The 19,286-nt window shown below is 46.3% G+C and overlaps 1 protein-coding gene across 1 annotated transcript in view; it reads right to left on the reverse strand.

Annotated features, from left to right (window-relative positions):
• The window catches only part of TEPSIN (TEPSIN adaptor related protein complex 4 accessory protein), a 29,219-nt gene extending 22,462 nt beyond the window's left edge, over positions 1–6,757 (reverse strand). The window contains exons 1-6 of the mRNA XM_063961108.1: positions 6,623–6,757; positions 2,040–2,112; positions 1,454–1,545; positions 1,284–1,377; positions 765–832; positions 267–339 (exon numbers count right to left, since the gene is read on the reverse strand). Coding sequence (XP_063817178.1) covers positions 267–339; positions 765–832; positions 1,284–1,377; positions 1,454–1,545; positions 2,040–2,112; positions 6,623–6,658 — 436 coding nt within the window. The 5' untranslated portion in view covers positions 6,659–6,757. The remainder of the gene's footprint in view (positions 1–266; positions 340–764; positions 833–1,283; positions 1,378–1,453; positions 1,546–2,039; positions 2,113–6,622) is intronic.
• Positions 6,758–19,286: the final 12,529 nt, after the last annotated feature.

The raw sequence follows: 19,286 nt of genomic DNA on the forward strand, positions 1-19,286 counted from the left end.
TCATGTTTTTTTTTGTAACTGATGCAACAATTTCATGGAAGTATCCAATTGCAAAGTGTACCCGTAGGGTACATAGAAATTGAGCCAATCAATTCACTAGGAACCAATGACAGCACTGAAGCCTTATACAGATGAAGTTAATTGTTCCTAGTAAAGCCCATATCCAGCTGAATATTACCTTCAGCCACCTCAAAGTACAGTAAGTTGGTGCCAGGGCTGTTAGTAGTGTGCACACTTTACGAATACATGTCGTTCTTCAACATTACCTGTCTGGGACTTGGTTGGAACCACATTTGACACAGGAGGGGTGATGTCTGAGAATAAGCTGCTAACAAGTTCCTGGAAGCAGGAAAAGAAAACACAGCTGTGATAACACCATGGTAACACCCACATTGTACTATAATTGCATAAAGCCATGAGGTGGAATGTAATGAAGGCTGAGTACGGCAGCCGTGTGGAATGCTGGCCGAACGTCGATGTTTTTTTAAAGGGGCAATCATTTACAAGGCCTTGTAAATTACTGCCCCTTTACAAAAAACGTCAGAGTTTGGCCAGCATTCCACACGGCCGCTGGACTCAGACTTCATTACATCTCGGCAATAGTGTTAACTGCCAATAGACACTAATAATGACAATTGTCTTCGGTTATCAAACAAAGGACCCCAAGAACATGACTAGTACAGTTTAATCTACTGTGCATGGAGCATGCATATAAAGATGAAACAAGCCTGTGCTGTAAGGCAGACCAATGTTTACAGGCTTACCTGAGCAGTACATCGTACCTTCTGGTACATGCTGATACCATGAAGAGGGTCTGGTGGGCCACCAACAGCTGGAAAGCAAAAACACACAAGTAAACATGTTTGTCCCGCAATATGCGAGTGGAAACATGCTTTCTACCATATAATATTCATACAAAATGCATTGTCATTAGGATATGCAATTTATATAAGATACTACTCTCATCTATAGATAATATATTGTAAAATGTCTTAGAAAGGCAATACACAGTGTAATATTGGCAGGGTTACTGGATGGCTGGCCCAATATTGTAGCATGATGGCCTAAAAATGATGAGATCATTATTGGGCAAGTTGGTATCAACCACATATACTGGCTTTAGTAAAGCCAGCCAAACTGAACACTAACATGCTTGCATGGTGCACAGCCATCATTGGGGGAGGCTTTCATCTGTATATGGTGAATTCTCTAACATCTTAATTATTTTAAAATTTCGATTTTTTTTTAAATTGTATATTACATTTAGAAATTGATGTCTCTACCTGCAGCCTCCTGGATGTACACCAAATTGCGCCGGAGATCCTGGATGAATTGATCAGACCCATGAGTGCACAGATAAAGTAGAATTTTCAGCACCTAGATTAGACAGAACATTAAAATATATTCTAGTCCGCAGCCTCTCACACCCAACCATAACTTCTATGCAACTAACCTTTAACTTTACATTACATGAGCTGCTCTGCAAACGGTTCAACAAATATTCCAGGAGACACCGACAGCTACCTGGAGACTCCAGAGGGATCTCTAAATGTCTAGTTAGGAATATGACAGCATTTGTTTCATTACACACAGGTCTAAAAAATAGTTCCATTTTAATCACTGCAAATGCATAATGCAGCGAGAGGATTCTGTCAGGATCCCGCAGGTTCGGATCCCGGTAGTCGAAACACAGACGCCAGAATTCCAATACCAGCATCACAAATGGGGTTACAAAACCGGCGCCGAAACTGCAACAATGCAATTTACACTGACAGCACATATCACACCTGTATAGTGCTGGGGTCTACAGATAATATTTTGAGACTTAGTAATATTACACGTCCCGTGGCCAGCTGCCCTGATTATTTTAACTTGTGCATGACTAATGGCTCCATTCAACACCCTGAACTTGTGACCTCTGCAATTCTAATACTTAATGAAACAGGGCTGTCCACAATAAGAAATACTCAAATCCCATAGAAAATATTCTTCACTTGACTGTAATTGTACAAACTTCAGTAAAGATGAACAAAGGATACTGGCAATTTCCTCATATAAGTATCCAGGACATGGGGTGTCATCATCAGAGGTCCCTTTTATCAGCAATGGAAGCTAAAGAAACAGAATATGTTAAGGCAAAGCTCACACACACTGGGGGTAATTCTGAGTTGATCGCAGTAGAAACTTTGTTAGCAGTTGGGCAAAACCATGTGCACTGCAGGGGGGGGCAGATGTAACATGTGCAGAGACAGATAGATTTGGGTGTGGTGAGTTTAATCTGCAATCTAAATTGCAGTGTAAAAATAAAGCAGCCAGTATTTACCCTGAACAGAAACAAAATAACCCACCCAAATCTAACTCTCTGCAAATGTTATATCTGCCCCCCCTGCAGTGCACATGGTTTTGCCCAACTGCTAAAAAAATTTCCTGCTGCGATCAACTTGGAATTACCCCCACTGCACAGTAGAGCTGGAACTTGAGAGCTCCATCAAATGATGGATTCTGCAGCAGTAGAAACAGTAAAATTATGGTCACTGCTAGAATTATGGTCAGTCCAAGGACCAGAGTCCTGGAACACATGTCTAAGCAGAGTAGGGTATCGTCAGCAACTTCACTGTCCTGTAGTACCTGGATCAAGTGTTCCTTCCCACTTTCTCAATATCTATGACAAATAATCTGCAATCATCCACACTTTTCACAACAATCCAACATGCACCTACCCAATTTACCTTCTCTATTTCTCCTCTCTCCAGAATCCTATTTCTCCCTTCATTGTAATTTATTCCCATAATCACCGATTCACTTTTCGCTAGTTTGTACCATTTTAATATACTGGGTTTTTTTTTGTGGGGGGTGGTGGTGGTGGTGGTGGGGGGTTCTGTCCCACCGTACTCCCCAGACCAAACAAGCAGTACATACTGTATATAACATCCTGGTAACATATTACCCAACCGAAGTCATGTGTAATCCCACTATCTGCTATCCATCCTGCTGCCACTCCAAAATTCTCCCAACCTCCTCAGAGTTCCAATTTCCAATCCTTCCAGGGTTATCCATGTCTCTCCACTACACCCCCTCCCCCCATTTCAGAGCACTCTCTGTATGTAACAGATCACATTTACCCAAAATCTATTCATATAAAAATCAATCTTCTTGCCATTACAGAAAAAGGGCTTAACTCCTCTGACACTAGTTCTCAATCTATTTCTTCGTACGGGGTGGGGGGACATTCCGAGTTGGTCGCTCGCTAGCTAGTTTTGACAGCCGTGCAAACGCTATGCCGCCGCCCACTGGGGAGTGTATTTTAGCTTAGCAGAAGTGCAAACGCATGTGCAGCCGAGCTCTGCAAAAACAGTTTGTGCAGTTTCTGAGTTCCCTTGAACCTACTCAGCGCTTGCGATCACTTCAGCCTATTCGTGTCCGGATTTGACATCATACACCCGCCCAGCGAACGCCCAGACACGCCTGCGTTTTTGCAAACACTCCCTGAAAACGGTCAGTTGACACCCAGAAACGCTCCCTTCCTGTCAATCTTCTTGCGGCCGTCAGTGCTACTGAAAACTTCGCTAGAACCTGTGCAAAACAACATATGCCTTTGTACCCGTACGTCACGCGTGCGCATTGCGGTGCATGTGCAGAAATGCCAATTTTTAGCCTGATCGCTGCGAACAAAGGCAGCTAGCGATCAACTCGGAATGACCCCCAGGGTCTCCAACTCAACATCCTACCTTCACCACACTACACCTTTCCAGTCATAGCCCTACATGTTGTTTTTCTTCCTATAAAATCGACCCTACACCATCCATATATTCTCTTCACTCCACCTTTGTACCCAGAGGTTAAGTCTCTCAATTCCCTTACAACATTATTGCCTGACTCATATATGTATTATCCTTTGACTTACCTACTCTCATATTAAGTGACTTCAACATTCTCATTGTCAAGAGCACAATCTTTGCCACCACAAAACTCCTTTCACTTACTTGTTCCACTGGTCCATCCCAGTGGACTTCATCTTCCACCCAATATAAAAGATACTTTCATGAACTAGTCTTCTCCTGCTTCCAGTACATCTCTGATTTCTCCAACTTGGCCGCCCCACTCTTAGACCACAAACCTTTTCTTTTGCTTCCTCATATCTAATCCTGTCACCAATATAACTAAGTTGACATGCACACAGAAACAAATGGCTCAACTCAATAACCTTGTCATCTTCACTAAAAGGTATTCCTACCTCATATAATCATCCTGTACTGCCCTTGTCTGATTGCCTCTGCCTAAAACAATGCACAGTTCACTTCAAACCTAGACAATGTACAATAAACAGACCATCTACTTGGAAAACTGTCCCTACATACAGTATATTATCTCCACAGATGGAAAACACACTCTAATGCTTATTTCCTGCTCTATAAAGTCATCATTTTTTCTTGCAACATTGTCATTTCACTTATCTAACACCTTTGCCACCTTTAACTAACTTCTCTGCCCACTTGCACACCAATCCCCTTCCATCGGATTGGTGTCAGTATCCTAACCACCGGGATCCTGATTATGGGCAATGTAAGTGCATCCCGTTCCATCTCTACAGCCCATGAGTTGTCACCTACTTTAAAAATAGACACTCCTGCCAGTAACTCTTAGGCTCTTGCAAAGTAGTGTCCTCTCCCCTCTGCTTTTAGCGCTGTACTACTCTTCTCTTGGGGAACTAATTTGGTCATTGAGGATCCAGGATCACCTCTGCATCAAGGACACCCAAATCTACCTTCAATTACCTGACTTATTTTTTACTATCTCAGATGACTCACCTATCGCTCTGCGATTTACACATGGAGGTCTTAACACCATCTAATAGTCAACATAACAGAGCTTATGACTACCTCCTTCCCACATCCACATTTCTCCCTTATCTTCAACAACATACCACAATTTCTTCAATCTCCTAAACCTGCTGGCTTAGCGTGCCCCTTGCTCTCCCACCATCTACTTACCTACTCTTGCTAGCAGCATATGCCCTTTCTTAAACCAAAGTGCAGCCAAAGGTCTTATGCATACTCTCATCATCTCTTGCCTTGACTACTGCAACCTTCTCTTAGATGCCATTCACCTATCCCCACTTCAGTCCTAAATGTTGCGACAAAACCAATCTTCTGCTCCTCCATAAAATATTATTTACCACATTATATACTGTCTTTAATATATATATATTAATATTAATGTTACTGCAATTGTAATTTATTTTAAATGCAGACTGTGGTAATTGCAGCATACTACATACAAGAAGTAGTACTATGTATCCAGGTCAATGTTAAAAATGGGATGTGGTCAGGAATCATAACCTTCATTGGATCATCTTTAAAAAAAAAAAAAAAAAAAAAAAAAAATTGTCTGTGCGTGTGCCTGTAAATTTACAACAAATACATACTCACAAACTCTTGCACCAATAATGTAGAAATTTCATAAAAATGTTTGGAAAGCACTGAGAATTAAGTGATGATGGTAGATAAATATTTGAAAAGATTTCACTTGGGGAGTATAGATGCAGAAAGGGAGGAGTTGTTTATAGGGTAAGGACATGAATCATGGAGAATGTTGGAAAATGTTTTCCCTGGCCAGTTGGGGCACATTCCTGACATATGAAACATGACAAATGGATGAGAGATGCGAGAGGAGGCTGCAGATGGCCAAATGTTAAAGTATGCTTTAAATAAAAGGTATAATAGCTCTTTCACAGCCATAGGTGGTTGTAACTTCTGTGTCCCTGGCAGATGCTAAAATTTAGTTTGCAGTGGTTCTCGAACGGATTCATTAAATGGTCTTTAAAATTAAAACTTTTGTGATTAAGTCTCAAACTAGATGATATGATAAAATAATTGAGCAAGCAAACAACTTCTAACATTAAATAATTAACTTTAGCTATGAGCTGCAAACCTCGAACTTATCCATGGCAGTAAAACCCAAAAATCATGATCCAAATGCATAAAAAGTTTCCCTCATCTTGCCTTTAAGGTCTCACTTAAAAATCATCCTAGAGAACCAAATGACTTTCTCTATTTTCTTAAGAAAACACCTGAGGGAAATGTTGTAACCTTTTGCTAGGTTTCTTTTTTAATAGTTTCATAGATCATTGTATGTCTTCAGATGCTCTATGGATATATTCTACATATTTCTATGATTGATAGAAATAAAACATATAATGCATATACCACTAACATTTACAGTGTTCTACAATTTAACACATAAGTTGCAATAATGCCCAGTGGTCTGATATGTGTTACAGTCATAGATAATAGGCATCTACTGCTGAACACTGAAACCGATCTGTGTTTTAGGAACACAATTTATTGTAAAATGATGATTGCTGCAATATGAAGTTATCTGAACCAAATCCCATATAGAGGGTCCTAGGATGACCTGGCATAAACAGGATGGCGATCATATGGATATTTTACAGATGCAGTTCCAACACCAAAGAGAATTAAAAGAATGCACATATATTTATATACATACATGGTGAATATAAGCACTTAAGCCTACTGGAGGAATCTACTAATAAATATCTAGTGATTAGACATAACATACACATATTACAGACAACAGGCGACGGGCAGCTCTCTGTTACCTGGTGCAGGAAGGTCAGCCTGTCCAGCACAGCCATCCTCACACCGCACCGTGCTGTGGGACAGCAGCCACAGCGTTGGTTCTATATCGGAGGGGCTGAAGGGACCTTGTGACGTATTGAGGGGAGGAGCTACGTCACCAGGGGGAGGAGCTACGGGCGAACAGGGTACCCGAAAAGTACCCTCGCCACGCTTCGGGCACGGTGGCTCGCTCCGCTCCGCTTCGCTCACCACCTAATTGCTAAAGGTAATAGTTGGTGGCGTGGATAGTAGAGGAACTATCCCGCTGGCCTAGCTCCTCCCCCTTACGTCGTAACTCCTCCCCCTTACGGAAAAGGTCCCTTAGCCCACTTGATTCTAGCATCTACCGTCCTTCACACATTGACAGCCGGAACTGGCGTTCACCTGTCACAGCTCTTACTCTTTACACGCCATCCAATCCCCGCGCAAATCCCCTCAGCTCAGCCAATGAGCCTCATTCTGAGAAATAGACCAATGAGAACGGCCCTATGCCCACTCTGCGCTGATTGGCTGAAAGGCGAACATGGCGGCGCCCATACAGAGGTTTATAGATGCAGCATTATCATGAGCAACAGAGGGGTCACTCAGGGAAAATGGACGTTGGAAACGATCCCGCGGTTACTGGTGGAGTGCAGGGCGCAGGTGAGGACGCTGTAGGGTATCTAGCAATTAATAATGCATTATGCACCCTTGTCTTACGGAGGCCAGTGCAATCTATGGGTCTGCACTACGGATCCCAGCATGCCCTGCCACCTAAGTGCTGAGACTCTTTCTGTACACTGAAGGCATGCTTGGCTCTGTACCTGGCTACATGACAGCTGGAGCACCGCAGAATGCATGCTGTATTAATGCTTTACTGATCACTTCCCTCTTGTCACAGTGCTAATACCATAACCCTGTTCTTTACGCTTATCTGTCACCATTGTTCTACTTAAGTATTATGGGCTAATTCAATTCCTGGAGTCTTGATGATGATGATGATTATTATTATTTCCCCCCCCCCCTCTTACGTCCTAGAGGATGCTGGGGACTCCGTAAGGACCATGGGGGTATAGACGGGCTCCGCAGGAGACATGGGCACTATAAAGAACTTTAGAATGGGTATGCACTAGCTCCTCCCTCTATGCCCCTCCCCCAGACCTCAGTTAGATCCTGTGCCCAGAGGAGATTGGGTGCACTACAGGGGAGCTCTCCTGAGTTTCCCTGATTAAAAGAATTTTGTTGGGTTTTTTATTTTCAGGGAGCCCTGCTGGCAACAGGCTCCCTGCATCGTGGGACTGAGGAGAGAGAAGCAGACCTACTTAAGTGATAGGCGCTGCTTCTTAGTCTACTGGACACCATTAGCTCCAGAGGGATCGGAACGCAGGTCTCACCCTCGCCGTTCGTCCCAGAGCCGCGCCGCAGTCCTCCTTGCAGAGCCGGAAGATAGAAGCCGGGTGAGTATTAGAAGAAAGAAGACATCACAGGCAGCAGAAGACTTCTGATCTTCACTGAGGTAACGCTGCGCGCCATTGCTCCCACACACAATACACACTGAGGCACGGATGGGCGCAGCGCCCTGGGCAGCAATATAAAACCTCCAGGCTGGCATTTTAGTATATATGGGCTGCGGAGGCTATATACATACATACATACATACATACATACATATCCCCCGCCAGTATGGTATTTTTGAGCGGGACCGAAGCCCGCCGCTGAGGGGGCAAAGCTTGATTCCACAGCACTGACCAGCGCCATTTTCTCCACAGCGCACTGCAGAGAAGCTGGCTCCCCGGACTCTCCCCTGCTGAACACGGTGACAGAGAGCTTAAAAAGAGGGGGAGGGGGGGGTGGCGACACTTAATTTGGCAGTGAAGGTATATTGAATAATATTAAAGCGCTGTGTGTCTGGGAAATTGTTTTCCAGGGTCATTGGCACTGGGTGTGTGCTAGCATACTCTCTGTCTCTCCAAAGGGCCTTATTGGGGGACTGTCTCCAGATTGGATATTTCCCTGAGTGTGTGGGGGTGTCGGTACGCGTGTGTTGGCATGTCTGAAGCGGAAGGCTCTTCTAGGGAGGAGGTGGAGCAAATGAGTGTGGTGTTTCCGTCGGCAACGCCGACACCTGATTGGTTGGATATGTGGAATGTTTTAAATGCAAATGTGAATTTATTACATAAAAGGTTGGACGAAGCGGAGTCCAGGGAAAATGCAGGGAGTCCATCCTTGCCTTTTATTATGTCATAGGGCCCTTCTGGGTCTCAGAAGCGCGCCCACTATTCCAAATAGCAGACACTGATACCGACACGGACTCTGACTCCAGTGTCGACTACGATGATGCGAGGTTGCAGCCAAAGTTGGCAAAAAGTATTAATTATATGATTATTGCAATAAAAGATGTGTTGCATATCACGGATGACCCCTCTGTACCTGACACGAGGGTCCACATGTTTAAAGAAAAGAAACCGGAGGTTACTTTCCCCCCTTCCCATGAGTTAAATGAGTTGTTTGAAAGGGCTTGGGAAACTCCAGACAAGAAACTGCAGATTCCCAAAGATTCTTATGGCGTATCCTTTCCCGGCTAAGGACAGGATACGGTGGGAATCCTCACCCAGGGTGGACAAGGCGTTAACGCGCTTATCCAAAAAGGTGGCGCTGCCGTCGCAAGATAACGCAGCCCTCAAGGATCCTGCTGATCGCAGGCAGGAGACTACCTTGAAGTCAATTTATACACATACTGGTACCTTGCTCAGACCGGCGATAGCGTCGGCTTGGGTTTGTAGCGCTGTAGCAGCGTGGACAGATACCTTGTCTGCTGACATTGATACCCTGGATAAATATACCATTTTACTGACCTTGGGTCATATAAAGGATGCTGTCCTATATATGAGAGATGCTCAGAGAGACATTGGCCTACTGGGTTCCAGAGCCAACGCCATGGCGATTTCTGCTAGGCGAGCCCTGTGGACCCGCCAATGGATGGGTGATGCCGACTCAGAGGCATATGGAGGTTTTGCCTTACAAGGGTGAGGACTTATTTGGGGAAGGTCTCACGGACCTGGTTTCCACAGCTACCGCAGATAAATCCTCTTTTTCTCTAACGTCCTAAGTGGATGCTGGGGACTCCGTCAGGACCATGGGGTTTAGCTGCTCCGCAGGAGACAGGGCACAATAATAAAAGCTTTAGGATCAGGTGGTGTGCACTGGCTCCTCCCCCTATGACCCTCCTCCAAGCCTCAGTTAGATTTTTGTGCCCGGCCGAGAAGGGTGCAATCTAGGTGGCTCTCCTGAGCTGCTTAGAATAAAAGTTTAAGTTAGGTTTTTTATTTTCAGTGAGTCCTGCTGGCAACAGGCTCACTGCTACGAGGGACTTAGGGGAGAGAAGTAAACTCACCTGCGTGCAGGATGGATTTGCTTCTTAGGCTACTGGACACCATTAGCTCCAGAGGGAGTCGGAACACAGGTCTCACCCTGGGGTTCGTCCCGGAGCCGTGCCGCCGACCCCCCTTGCAGATGCCGAAGTTGAAGAGGTCCAGAGGTCCAGAAACAGGCGGCAGAAGACTTTCAGTCTTCATAAGGTAGCGCACAGCACTGCAGCTGTGCGCCATTGTTGTCAGCACACTTCATACCAGCGGTCACTGAGGGTGCAGGGCGCTGGGGGGGGCGCCCTGGGCAGCAATGTATTATACCTTTTTTATGGCTAAAATACATCACATATAGCCCTTGAGGCTATATGGATGTATTTAACCCCTGCCAGATCTCACAAACTCCGGGAGAAGAGCCCGCCGTTTTAGGGGGCGGGGCCTATTCTCCTCAGCACACGGCGCCATTTTCCTGCTCGGCTCTGCTGTGAGGAAGGCTCCCAGGCTCTCCCCTGCACTGCACTACAGAAACAGGGTTAAAACAGAGAGGGGGGGCACTTATTTGGCAATATGATTACATATGTGAAAATGCTATAAGGGAAAACACTTGTATAAGGGGTTGTCCCTGTATAATTATAGCGTTTTTGGTGTGTGCTGGCAAACTCTCCCTCTGTCTCCCCAAAGGGCTAGTGGGGTCCTGTCCTCTATCAGAGCATTCCCTGTGTGTGTGCTGTGTGTAGGTACGTGTGTGTCGACATGTAGGAGGACGATGTTGGTGAGGAGGCGGAGCAAATTGCCTGTATTGGTGATGTCACTCTCTAGGGAGTCGACACCGGAATGGATGGCTTATTTAGGAATTACGTGATAATGTCAACACGATGCAAGGTCGGTTGACGACATGAGACGGCCGGCAAACAAATTAGTACCTGTCCAGGCGTCTCAGACACCGTCAGGGGCTTGTAAAAACGCCCATTTACCTCAGTTGGTCGACACAGACACGGACACTGACTTCAGTGTCGACGGTGAAGAAACAAACGTATTTTCCTTTAGGGCCACACGTTACATGTTAAGGGCAATGAAGGAGGTGTTACATATTTCTGATACTACAAGTACCACAAATAAGGGTATTATGTAGGGTGGGAATAATCTACTTGTAGTTTTTCCTGAATCAGATAAATTAAAGTGTGTGATGATACGTGGGTTTCCTCCGATAGAAAATTATTGGAGGTATACCCTTTCCCGCCAGAAGTGAGGGCGAGTTGGGAAACACACCTTAGGGTGGATAAGGCGCTCACACGCTTATAAAAACAAGTGGCGTTACCGTCTCCAGATACGGCCGCCCTCAAGGAGCCAGCTGATAGGAAGCTGAAAAATATCCTAAAAAGTATATACACACATACTGGTGTTATACTACGACCAGCAATCGCCTCAGCCTGGATGTGCAGCGCTGGGGGGGCTTGGTCGGATTTCCTGACTGAAAATATTGATACCCTTGACAGGAACAATATTTTATTGACTATAGAGCAATTTAAGGATGCATTTCTATATATGCGAGATGCGCAGAGGGATATTTGCATTCTGGCATCAAGAGTAGATGTGATGTCCATATCTGCCAGACGATGTTTATAGACACGACAGTGGTCAGGTGATGCAGATTCCAGACGGCACATGGAAGTATTGCCGTATAAAGGGGCGGTCCATCGGACCTGGTGGCCATGGCAACAGCTGGAAAATCCACTTTTGTTACCCCAAGTCACATCTCAGCAGAAAAGGACACAGTCTTTTCAGTCTCAGTCCTTTCGTACCCATAAAGGCAGGCGGGCAAAAGGCCAGTCATATCTGCCCAGGGTTAGAGGAAAGGGAAGAAGACTGCAGCAGGCAGCCCATTCCCAGGAACAGAAGTCCTCCACAGCTTCTGCCAAGTCCGCAGCATGACGCTGGGGCCATACAAGCGGACTCAGGTGCGGTGGGGGGTCATCTCAAGAGTTTCAGCACGCAGTGGGCTCACTCGCAAGTGGACTCCTGGATCCTACACGTAGTATCCCAGGTGTACATTGGAAATTCGAGACGTCTTCCCCTCACAAGTTCCTGAAGTCTGCTTTACCAACGTCTCCCTCCGACAGGGAGGCAGTATTGGGAAAAAATTCACAGGCTGTATTCCCAGCAGGTGATAATCAAAGTACCCCTCCTACAACAAGGGAAGGGGTATTATTCCACACTATATTGTGGTACTGAAGCCAAACGGCTCGGTGAGATCTAAAAGATTTGAACAATTACATACAAGGGTTCAAATCAAGATGGAGTCACTCAGAGCAGTGATAGCGAACCAGGACGATATGGTGTCACTGGATATCAGGGACGCTTACCTACATGTCCAAATTTTGCCCTTCTCACCAAGGGTATCTCAGGTTCGTGGTACAGAACTGTCACTATCAGTTCAGACGCTGCCGTTTGGATTGTCCACGGCACCCCGGGTCTTTACCATGGTAATGGCCGAAATGATGATTCTTCCTAAAAGAAATATGGACGCTTTCCTGATAAGGGCAAGGTCCAGAGAACAGTTGGCGGTCGGAGTAGCACTATCTCAAGTAGTTCTACGACAGCACGAGTGGATTCTAAATATTCCAAAATCGCAGCTTTTTCCGACGACACGTCTAATGTTCCTAGGAATGATTCTGGACGCAGTCCAGAAAAGGATGTTTTCTCCCGGAGAAGAAGGCCAGGGAGTTATCCGAGCTAGTCAGGAACCTCCTAAAACCAGGAAAAGTATCAGTGCATCATTGCACAAGGGTCCTGTGAAAAATGGTGGTTTCTTACAAAGCGATCCCATTCGGTAGATTTCACGCAAGAACCTTTCAGTGGAATCTGCTGGAAAAATGGTCCGGATCGCATCTTCAGATGCATCAGCGGATAACCCTGTCTCCAAGGACAAGGGTGTTTTCTTCTGCGGTGGCTGCAGAGTGCTCATCTATGAAAGGGCCGCAGATTCGACATTCAGGACTGGGTCCTGGTGACCACGGATGCCAGCCTGAGTGGCTGGGGAGCAGTCACACAAGAAAAAAAAAAATTTCCAGGGAGTGTGATCAAGTCTGGAGACTTCTCTCCACATAAATATACTGGAGCTAAGGGCAATTTACAAGGCTCTAAGCTAAGCAAGACCTCTGCTTCAAGGTCAGCCGGTATTGATCCAGTGGGACAACATCACGGCAGTCGCCCACGTAAACAGACAGGGCGGCACATGAAGCAGGAGGGAAATGGCAGAAACTGCAAGGATTCTTCGCTGGGCGAAAAATCATGTGATAACACTCTCAGCAGTGTTAATTCCGGGAGTGGAAAACTGGGAAGCAGACTTCCTCAGCAGGCATAACCTCCACCCGGGAGAGTGGGGACTTCAGCGGGAAGTCTTCCACATGATTGTAAACCGTTGGGAAAAACCAAAGGTGGACATGATGGCGTCCCGCCTGAACAAAAAACTAGACAGATATTGCGCCAGGTCAAGGGACCCTCAGGCAATAGCGGTGGATGCTCTGGTAACACTGTGGGTGTACCAGTCAGGGTATGTGTTCCCTCCTATGCATCTCATACCAAAAGTACTGAGAATCATAAGAAGGAGATGAGTAAGAACGATACTCGTGGTTCCGGATGGGTCAAGAAGGACTTGGTACCCGGAACTTCAAGAGATGCTCACGGAAGAACCGTGGCCTCTACCTTTAAGAGAGGACCTGCTCCAGCAGGGGCCTTGTCTGTTCCAAGACTTACCGTGGCTGCGTTTGACGGCATGGCAGTTGAACGCCGGATCCTGAAAGGGCATTCCAGATGAAGTCATCCCTACCCTGGTCGAAGCCAGGAAGGATGTAACCGCAAAACATTTTCACCGCATTTGGCGAAAATATGTTGCGTGGTGTGAGGCCAAGAAGGTCCCTACAGAGGAATCCCAACTGGGTCGTTTCCTACATTTCCTGAAAACAGGACTGTCTATGGGCCTAAAATTAGGGTCCATTAAGGTTCAAATTTCGACCCTGTCGAATTTCTTCCAGAAAGAACTGGCTTCAGTGCCTGAAGTTCAGACGTTTGTAAAAGGGGTACTGCATATACAGCCTCCTTTTGTGCCCCCAGTGGCACCTTGGGATCTCAATGTTGTTTTGAGTTTCCTAAAGTCACATTGGTTTGATCCACTCACCACTGTGGAATTAAAATATTTCACATGGAAGGTGAAGATTCTATTAGCCCTGGCTTCAGCCAGGCGTGTGTCAGAATGGGCGGCTTTATCATATAAAAGCCCTTACTTAATTTTTCATTCTGACAGGGCAGAATTGAGGACTCGTCCTCAATTTCTCCTTAAGGTGTTTTTCTGTTTTTCACATGAACCAACCTATTGTGGTACCTGCGGCTACTAGGGACTTGGAGGACTCCAGGTTACTTGACGTTGTCAGGGCCCTGAAAATATATGTTTCCAGGACGACTGGAGTCAGAAAATCTGACTCGCTGTTTAGCCTGTATGCACCCAACAAGATGGGTGTTCCTGCTTCTAAGCAGACGATTGCTCGCTGGATTTGTAGTACAATTCAGCTTGCACATTCTGTGGCAGGCTTGCCACAGCCAAAATCAGTAAAAGCCCATTCCACAAGGAAGTGGGCTCATCTTGGGCGGCTGCCCGAGGGGTCTCGGCTTTACAACTTTGCCGAGCTGCTACTTGGTCAGGGGTACACCCTGACTGAGGAGGACCTGGAGTTCTCTCATTCGGTGCTGCAGAGTCATCCGCACTCTCCCGCCCGTTTGGGAGCTTTGGTATAATCCCCATGGTCCTGACGGAGTCCCCAGCATCCACTTAGGACGTTAGAGAAAATAAGAATTTACTTACCGATAATTCTATTTCTCGTAGTCCGTAGTGGATGCTGGGCGCCCATCCCAAGTGCGGATTGTCTGCAATACTTGTACATAGTTATTGTTACAAAAATCGGGTTATTCTTGTTGTGAGCCATTTTTTCAGAGGCTCCTTCGTTGTTATCATACTGTTAACTGGGTTCAGATCACAGGTTGTACGGTGTGATTGGTGTGGCTGGTATGAGTCTTACCCGGGATTCAATATCCTTCCTTATTATGCACGCTCGTCCGGGCACAGTATCCTAACTGAGGCTTGGAGGAGGGTCATAGGGGGAGGAGCCAGTGCACACCACCTGATTTTAAAGCTTTTATTATTGTGCCCTGTCTCCTGCGGAGCCGCTAAACCCCATGGTCCTGACGGAGTCCCCAGCATCCACTACGGACTACGAGAAATAGAATTATCGGTAAGTAAATTCTTATTTTTACTTTGTTTCCTCACAGCCAAAGAAAACGCCACATTATCAGATGCAGTCCTTTCGGTCGCATAAATCCAAAAGAGGACGGGGATCTTCCTTTCTTGCCAGAGGTAAGGGTAGAGGGAAAAAGCTGCCAGCTACAGCTAGTTCCCAGGAGCAGAAGTCCTCCCCGGCTTCTACTAAATCCACCGCATGACGCTGGGGCTCCACTGAGGGAGTCCGCCCCAGTGGGGACACGTCTTTGACTTTTCAGCCACGTCTGGGTTCAATCACAGGTGGATCCCTGGGCAATAGAAATTGTTTCCCAGGGTTACAAGCTGGAATTCGAAGATGTGCCTCCTCGCCTGTTTTTCAAATCGGCCCTACCAGCTTTTTCCCCAGAGAGGGAGGTAGTTTTAAGTGCAATTCAAAAACTGTGTCTTCAACAAGTGGTGGTGGTCAAAGTTCCCCTGCTTCAACAGGGGACGGGATACTACTCAACCCTGTTTGTGGTCCCGAAACCGGACGGTTCGGTAAGACCCATTCTGAATTTAAAATCCTTAAACCTATACTTGAACAGGTTTAAATTCAAGATGGAATCGTTCAGAGTGGTTATCACCAGCCTGGAAGGGGGGGATTATATGGTGTCTCTGGACATATAGGATGCATACCTTCATGTCCCCATATATCCTCCTCATCAGGCGTTCCTGAGGTTTGCTGTACAGGATTGTCATTACCAATTACAGACGTTGCCGTTTGGACTTTCCACGGCCCGAGGATTTTCACCAAGGTAATGGCGGAAATGATGGTGCTCTTGCGCAAGCAGGGAGTCACAATTATTCCGTACTTGGACGATCTCCTGATAAAAGCGAGATCGAGAGAACAGTTGCTGAACAACGTGTCACTCTCCCTGAGGGTGTTGCAGCAGCATGGCTGGATTCTCAATCTACCAAAGTCACAGTTGGTTCCAACGACCCGATTGCCTTTCTTAGGCATGATTCTGGACACGGAACAAAAAAGGGTTTTTCTCCCGATGGAAAAGGCCCAGGAACTCCAGAGCTTGGTCAGGGACCTGTTGAAACTGAAAAGGGTGTCGGTCCATCAATGCACTCGAGTTCTGGGAAAGATGGTGGCGTCTTACGAGGCCATTCCCTTCGGCAGGTTCCATGCGAGGACTTTTCAGTGGGACCTTCTGGACAAGTGGTCCGGGTCCCATCTACATATTCATCAGAAGATCAGCCTGTCCCCCAGGGCCAGGGTATCTCTATTGTGGTGGCTGCAGAGTACTCACCTTCTAGAGGGTCACAGGTTCAGCATTCAAGACTGGGTTCTGGTGACCACGGACGCGAGCCTCCGAGGATGGGGAGCAGTCACACTGGGAAGAAACTTCCAGGGACTGTGGTCAAGCCAGGAGGCTTGTCTACACATCAACGTACTGGAATTGAGGGCCATAGACAACGGCCTCCGTCAAGCGGAGAATCTTCTTCGCGACCTATCGGTTCTGATTCAGTCAGACAACATCACAGCCGTGGCTCATGTAAACCGCCAAGGCGGGACAAGGAGCAGAGTGGCAATGGCGGAAGCCACCAGGATTCTGCGCTGGGTGGAAAATCGCGTAAGCGCTCTGTCAGCGGTATTCATTCCGGGAGTGGACAACTGGGAAGCAGATTTCCTCAGCAGACACTATCTCCATCCAGGAGAGTGGGGTCTTCAACAAGAAGTCTTTGCAGAAATAGCAAGTCTTTGGGGACTTCCTCAAATAGACATGATGGCGTCACGCCTCAACAAAAAGCTACCGAGGTATTGTGCCAGGTCAAGGGACCCTCAGGCAGTAGCAGTGGACGCCCTGGTGACACCGTGGGTGTTTCAGTCGGTCTATGTGTTCCCTCCTCTTCCTCTCATCTCAAAAGTATTGAGAATCATAAGACGAAAAGGAGTACAGACAATTCTCATTGTTCCAGATTGGCCTCGAAGGGCCTGGTATCCGGATCTGCAGGAAATGCTCACAGAAGATCCGTGGCCGCTTCCTCTCAGAGAGGACCTGTTGCAACAGGGGCCCTGCGTGTTCCAAGACTTACCGCGGCTGCGTTTGACGGCATGGCGGTTGAACACCAGATCCTAGCAGGGAAGGGCATTCCGGACGAAGTCATCCCTACTCTGATAAAGGCTAGGAAGGAGGTGACAGCGAAACATTATCACCGTATCTGGAGGAAGTATGTCTCTTGGTGTGAAACCAAGAATGCTCCTCCGGAAGATTTCCATCTGGGCCGTTTTCTCCACTTCCTACAGACTGGGGTGAATATGGGCCTAAAATTAGGCTCCATTAAGGTTCAGATTTCAGCCCTATCCATTTTCTTTCAGAAGGAATTTGCTTCTCTCCCAGAAGTCCAGACTTTGTGAAGGGAGTGCTGCATATCCAGCCTCCTTTTGTGCCTCCAGTGGCACCATGGGACCTTAACGTGGTGTTACGATTCCTTAAGTCTCCCTGGTTTGAGCCTCTTCAATCCGTGGAATTAAAGTATCTCACTTGGAAGGTGGTCATATTGTTGGCCTTGGCATCGGCAAGGTGAGTGTCTGATTTTGCGGCTTTGTCTCATAAAAGCCCCTATCTGATTTTCCATGTGGATAGAGCTGAGTTGCGGACTCGTCCTCAATTTTTGCCTAAGGTGGTTTCCTCTTTTCTTATGAACCAACCTATTGTGGTGCCTGTGGCTACGCGGGACTTGGAGGATTCCGAGTCCCTTGATGTGGTCAGGGCGTTGAAAATTTATGTAGCCAGGACGGCTCGGGTTAGGAAAACAGAGGCACTGTTTGTCCTGTATGCAGCCAACAAGGTTGGCGCTCCTGCTTCTAAGCAGACTATTGCTCGCTGGATCTGTAACACGATTCAGCAGGCTCATTCTACGGCTGGATTGCCGTTACCAAATTCGGTAAAGGCCCATTCCACTAGGAAGGTGGGCTCTTCTTGGGCGGCTGCCCAAGGTGTCTCGGCATTACAGCTTTGCCGAGCGGCAACTTGGTCGGGTTCAAACACCTTTGCAAAATTCTACAAGTTTACTACCCTGGCTGATGAGGACCTCATGTTTGCTCAATCGGTGCTGCAGAGTCATCCGCACTCTGCCGCCCGTTTTGGAGCTTTGGTATAATCCCCATGGTCCTTACGGAGTCCCCAGCATCCTCTAGGACGGTAAATCTTTTTCTCGTAGTCCGTAGAAGATGCTGGGCGCCCGTCCCAGTGCGGACAACATTCTGCAAGACTTGTATATAGTTATTGCTTGCATAAGGGTTATGTTACAGTTTTGATCGGTCTTTGACTGATGCTGTTTATTTCATACTGTTGACTGGTTCGTATATTCCAGGTTATACGGTGTGGATGGTGTGGGCTGGTATGAATCTTGCCCTTAGATTAACAAAACTCCTTTCCTCGTACTGTCCGTCTCCTCTGGGCACAGTTTCTCTAACGGAGGTCTGGAGGAGGGGAATAGAGGGAGGAGCCAGTGCACACCCATTCTAAAGTTCTTTATAGTGCACGTCTCCTGCGGAGCCCGTCTATACCCCATGGTCCTTACGGAGTCCCCAGCATCCTCTACGGACTAGGAGAAAAAGATTTACCGGTAGGTTTAAAATCTTTTTTTTTTTTTGTGGTGAACAAGTGTATTTGTAGGCTGTTATATCAATAAAGTGTGGATTATTAATACTGTTTTATTTGCATATATTACTATTTTAAGAAAATGAAACAATGCCTCATCATTATACTAAGACGGACCATTGTGGTGTTGGTCCTGAAATGGCCTTATAACGTGATCATCCTAAAAAAAAAAGATATCGCCATCTTCCTATTGGGAACACATAGAAAACCATCACAGTTATACGTAAATGCGATTAAAACACTGTCATCCAATGTAGATTTAAATATCTTTTTATACAGTTTAGAAAATAGAATTTATTAAGTGTACTATCACACCTTATGCAATGGTATATTTACATATGCTATACAATAAGTATCGGATAATGCATTTTTTTTA

The sequence above is a fragment of the Pseudophryne corroboree genome, chromosome 3 (genome assembly GCF_028390025.1).
Source record: "Pseudophryne corroboree isolate aPseCor3 chromosome 3, aPseCor3.hap2, whole genome shotgun sequence".
Taxonomy (NCBI): Eukaryota; Metazoa; Chordata; class Amphibia; order Anura; family Myobatrachidae; genus Pseudophryne; species Pseudophryne corroboree.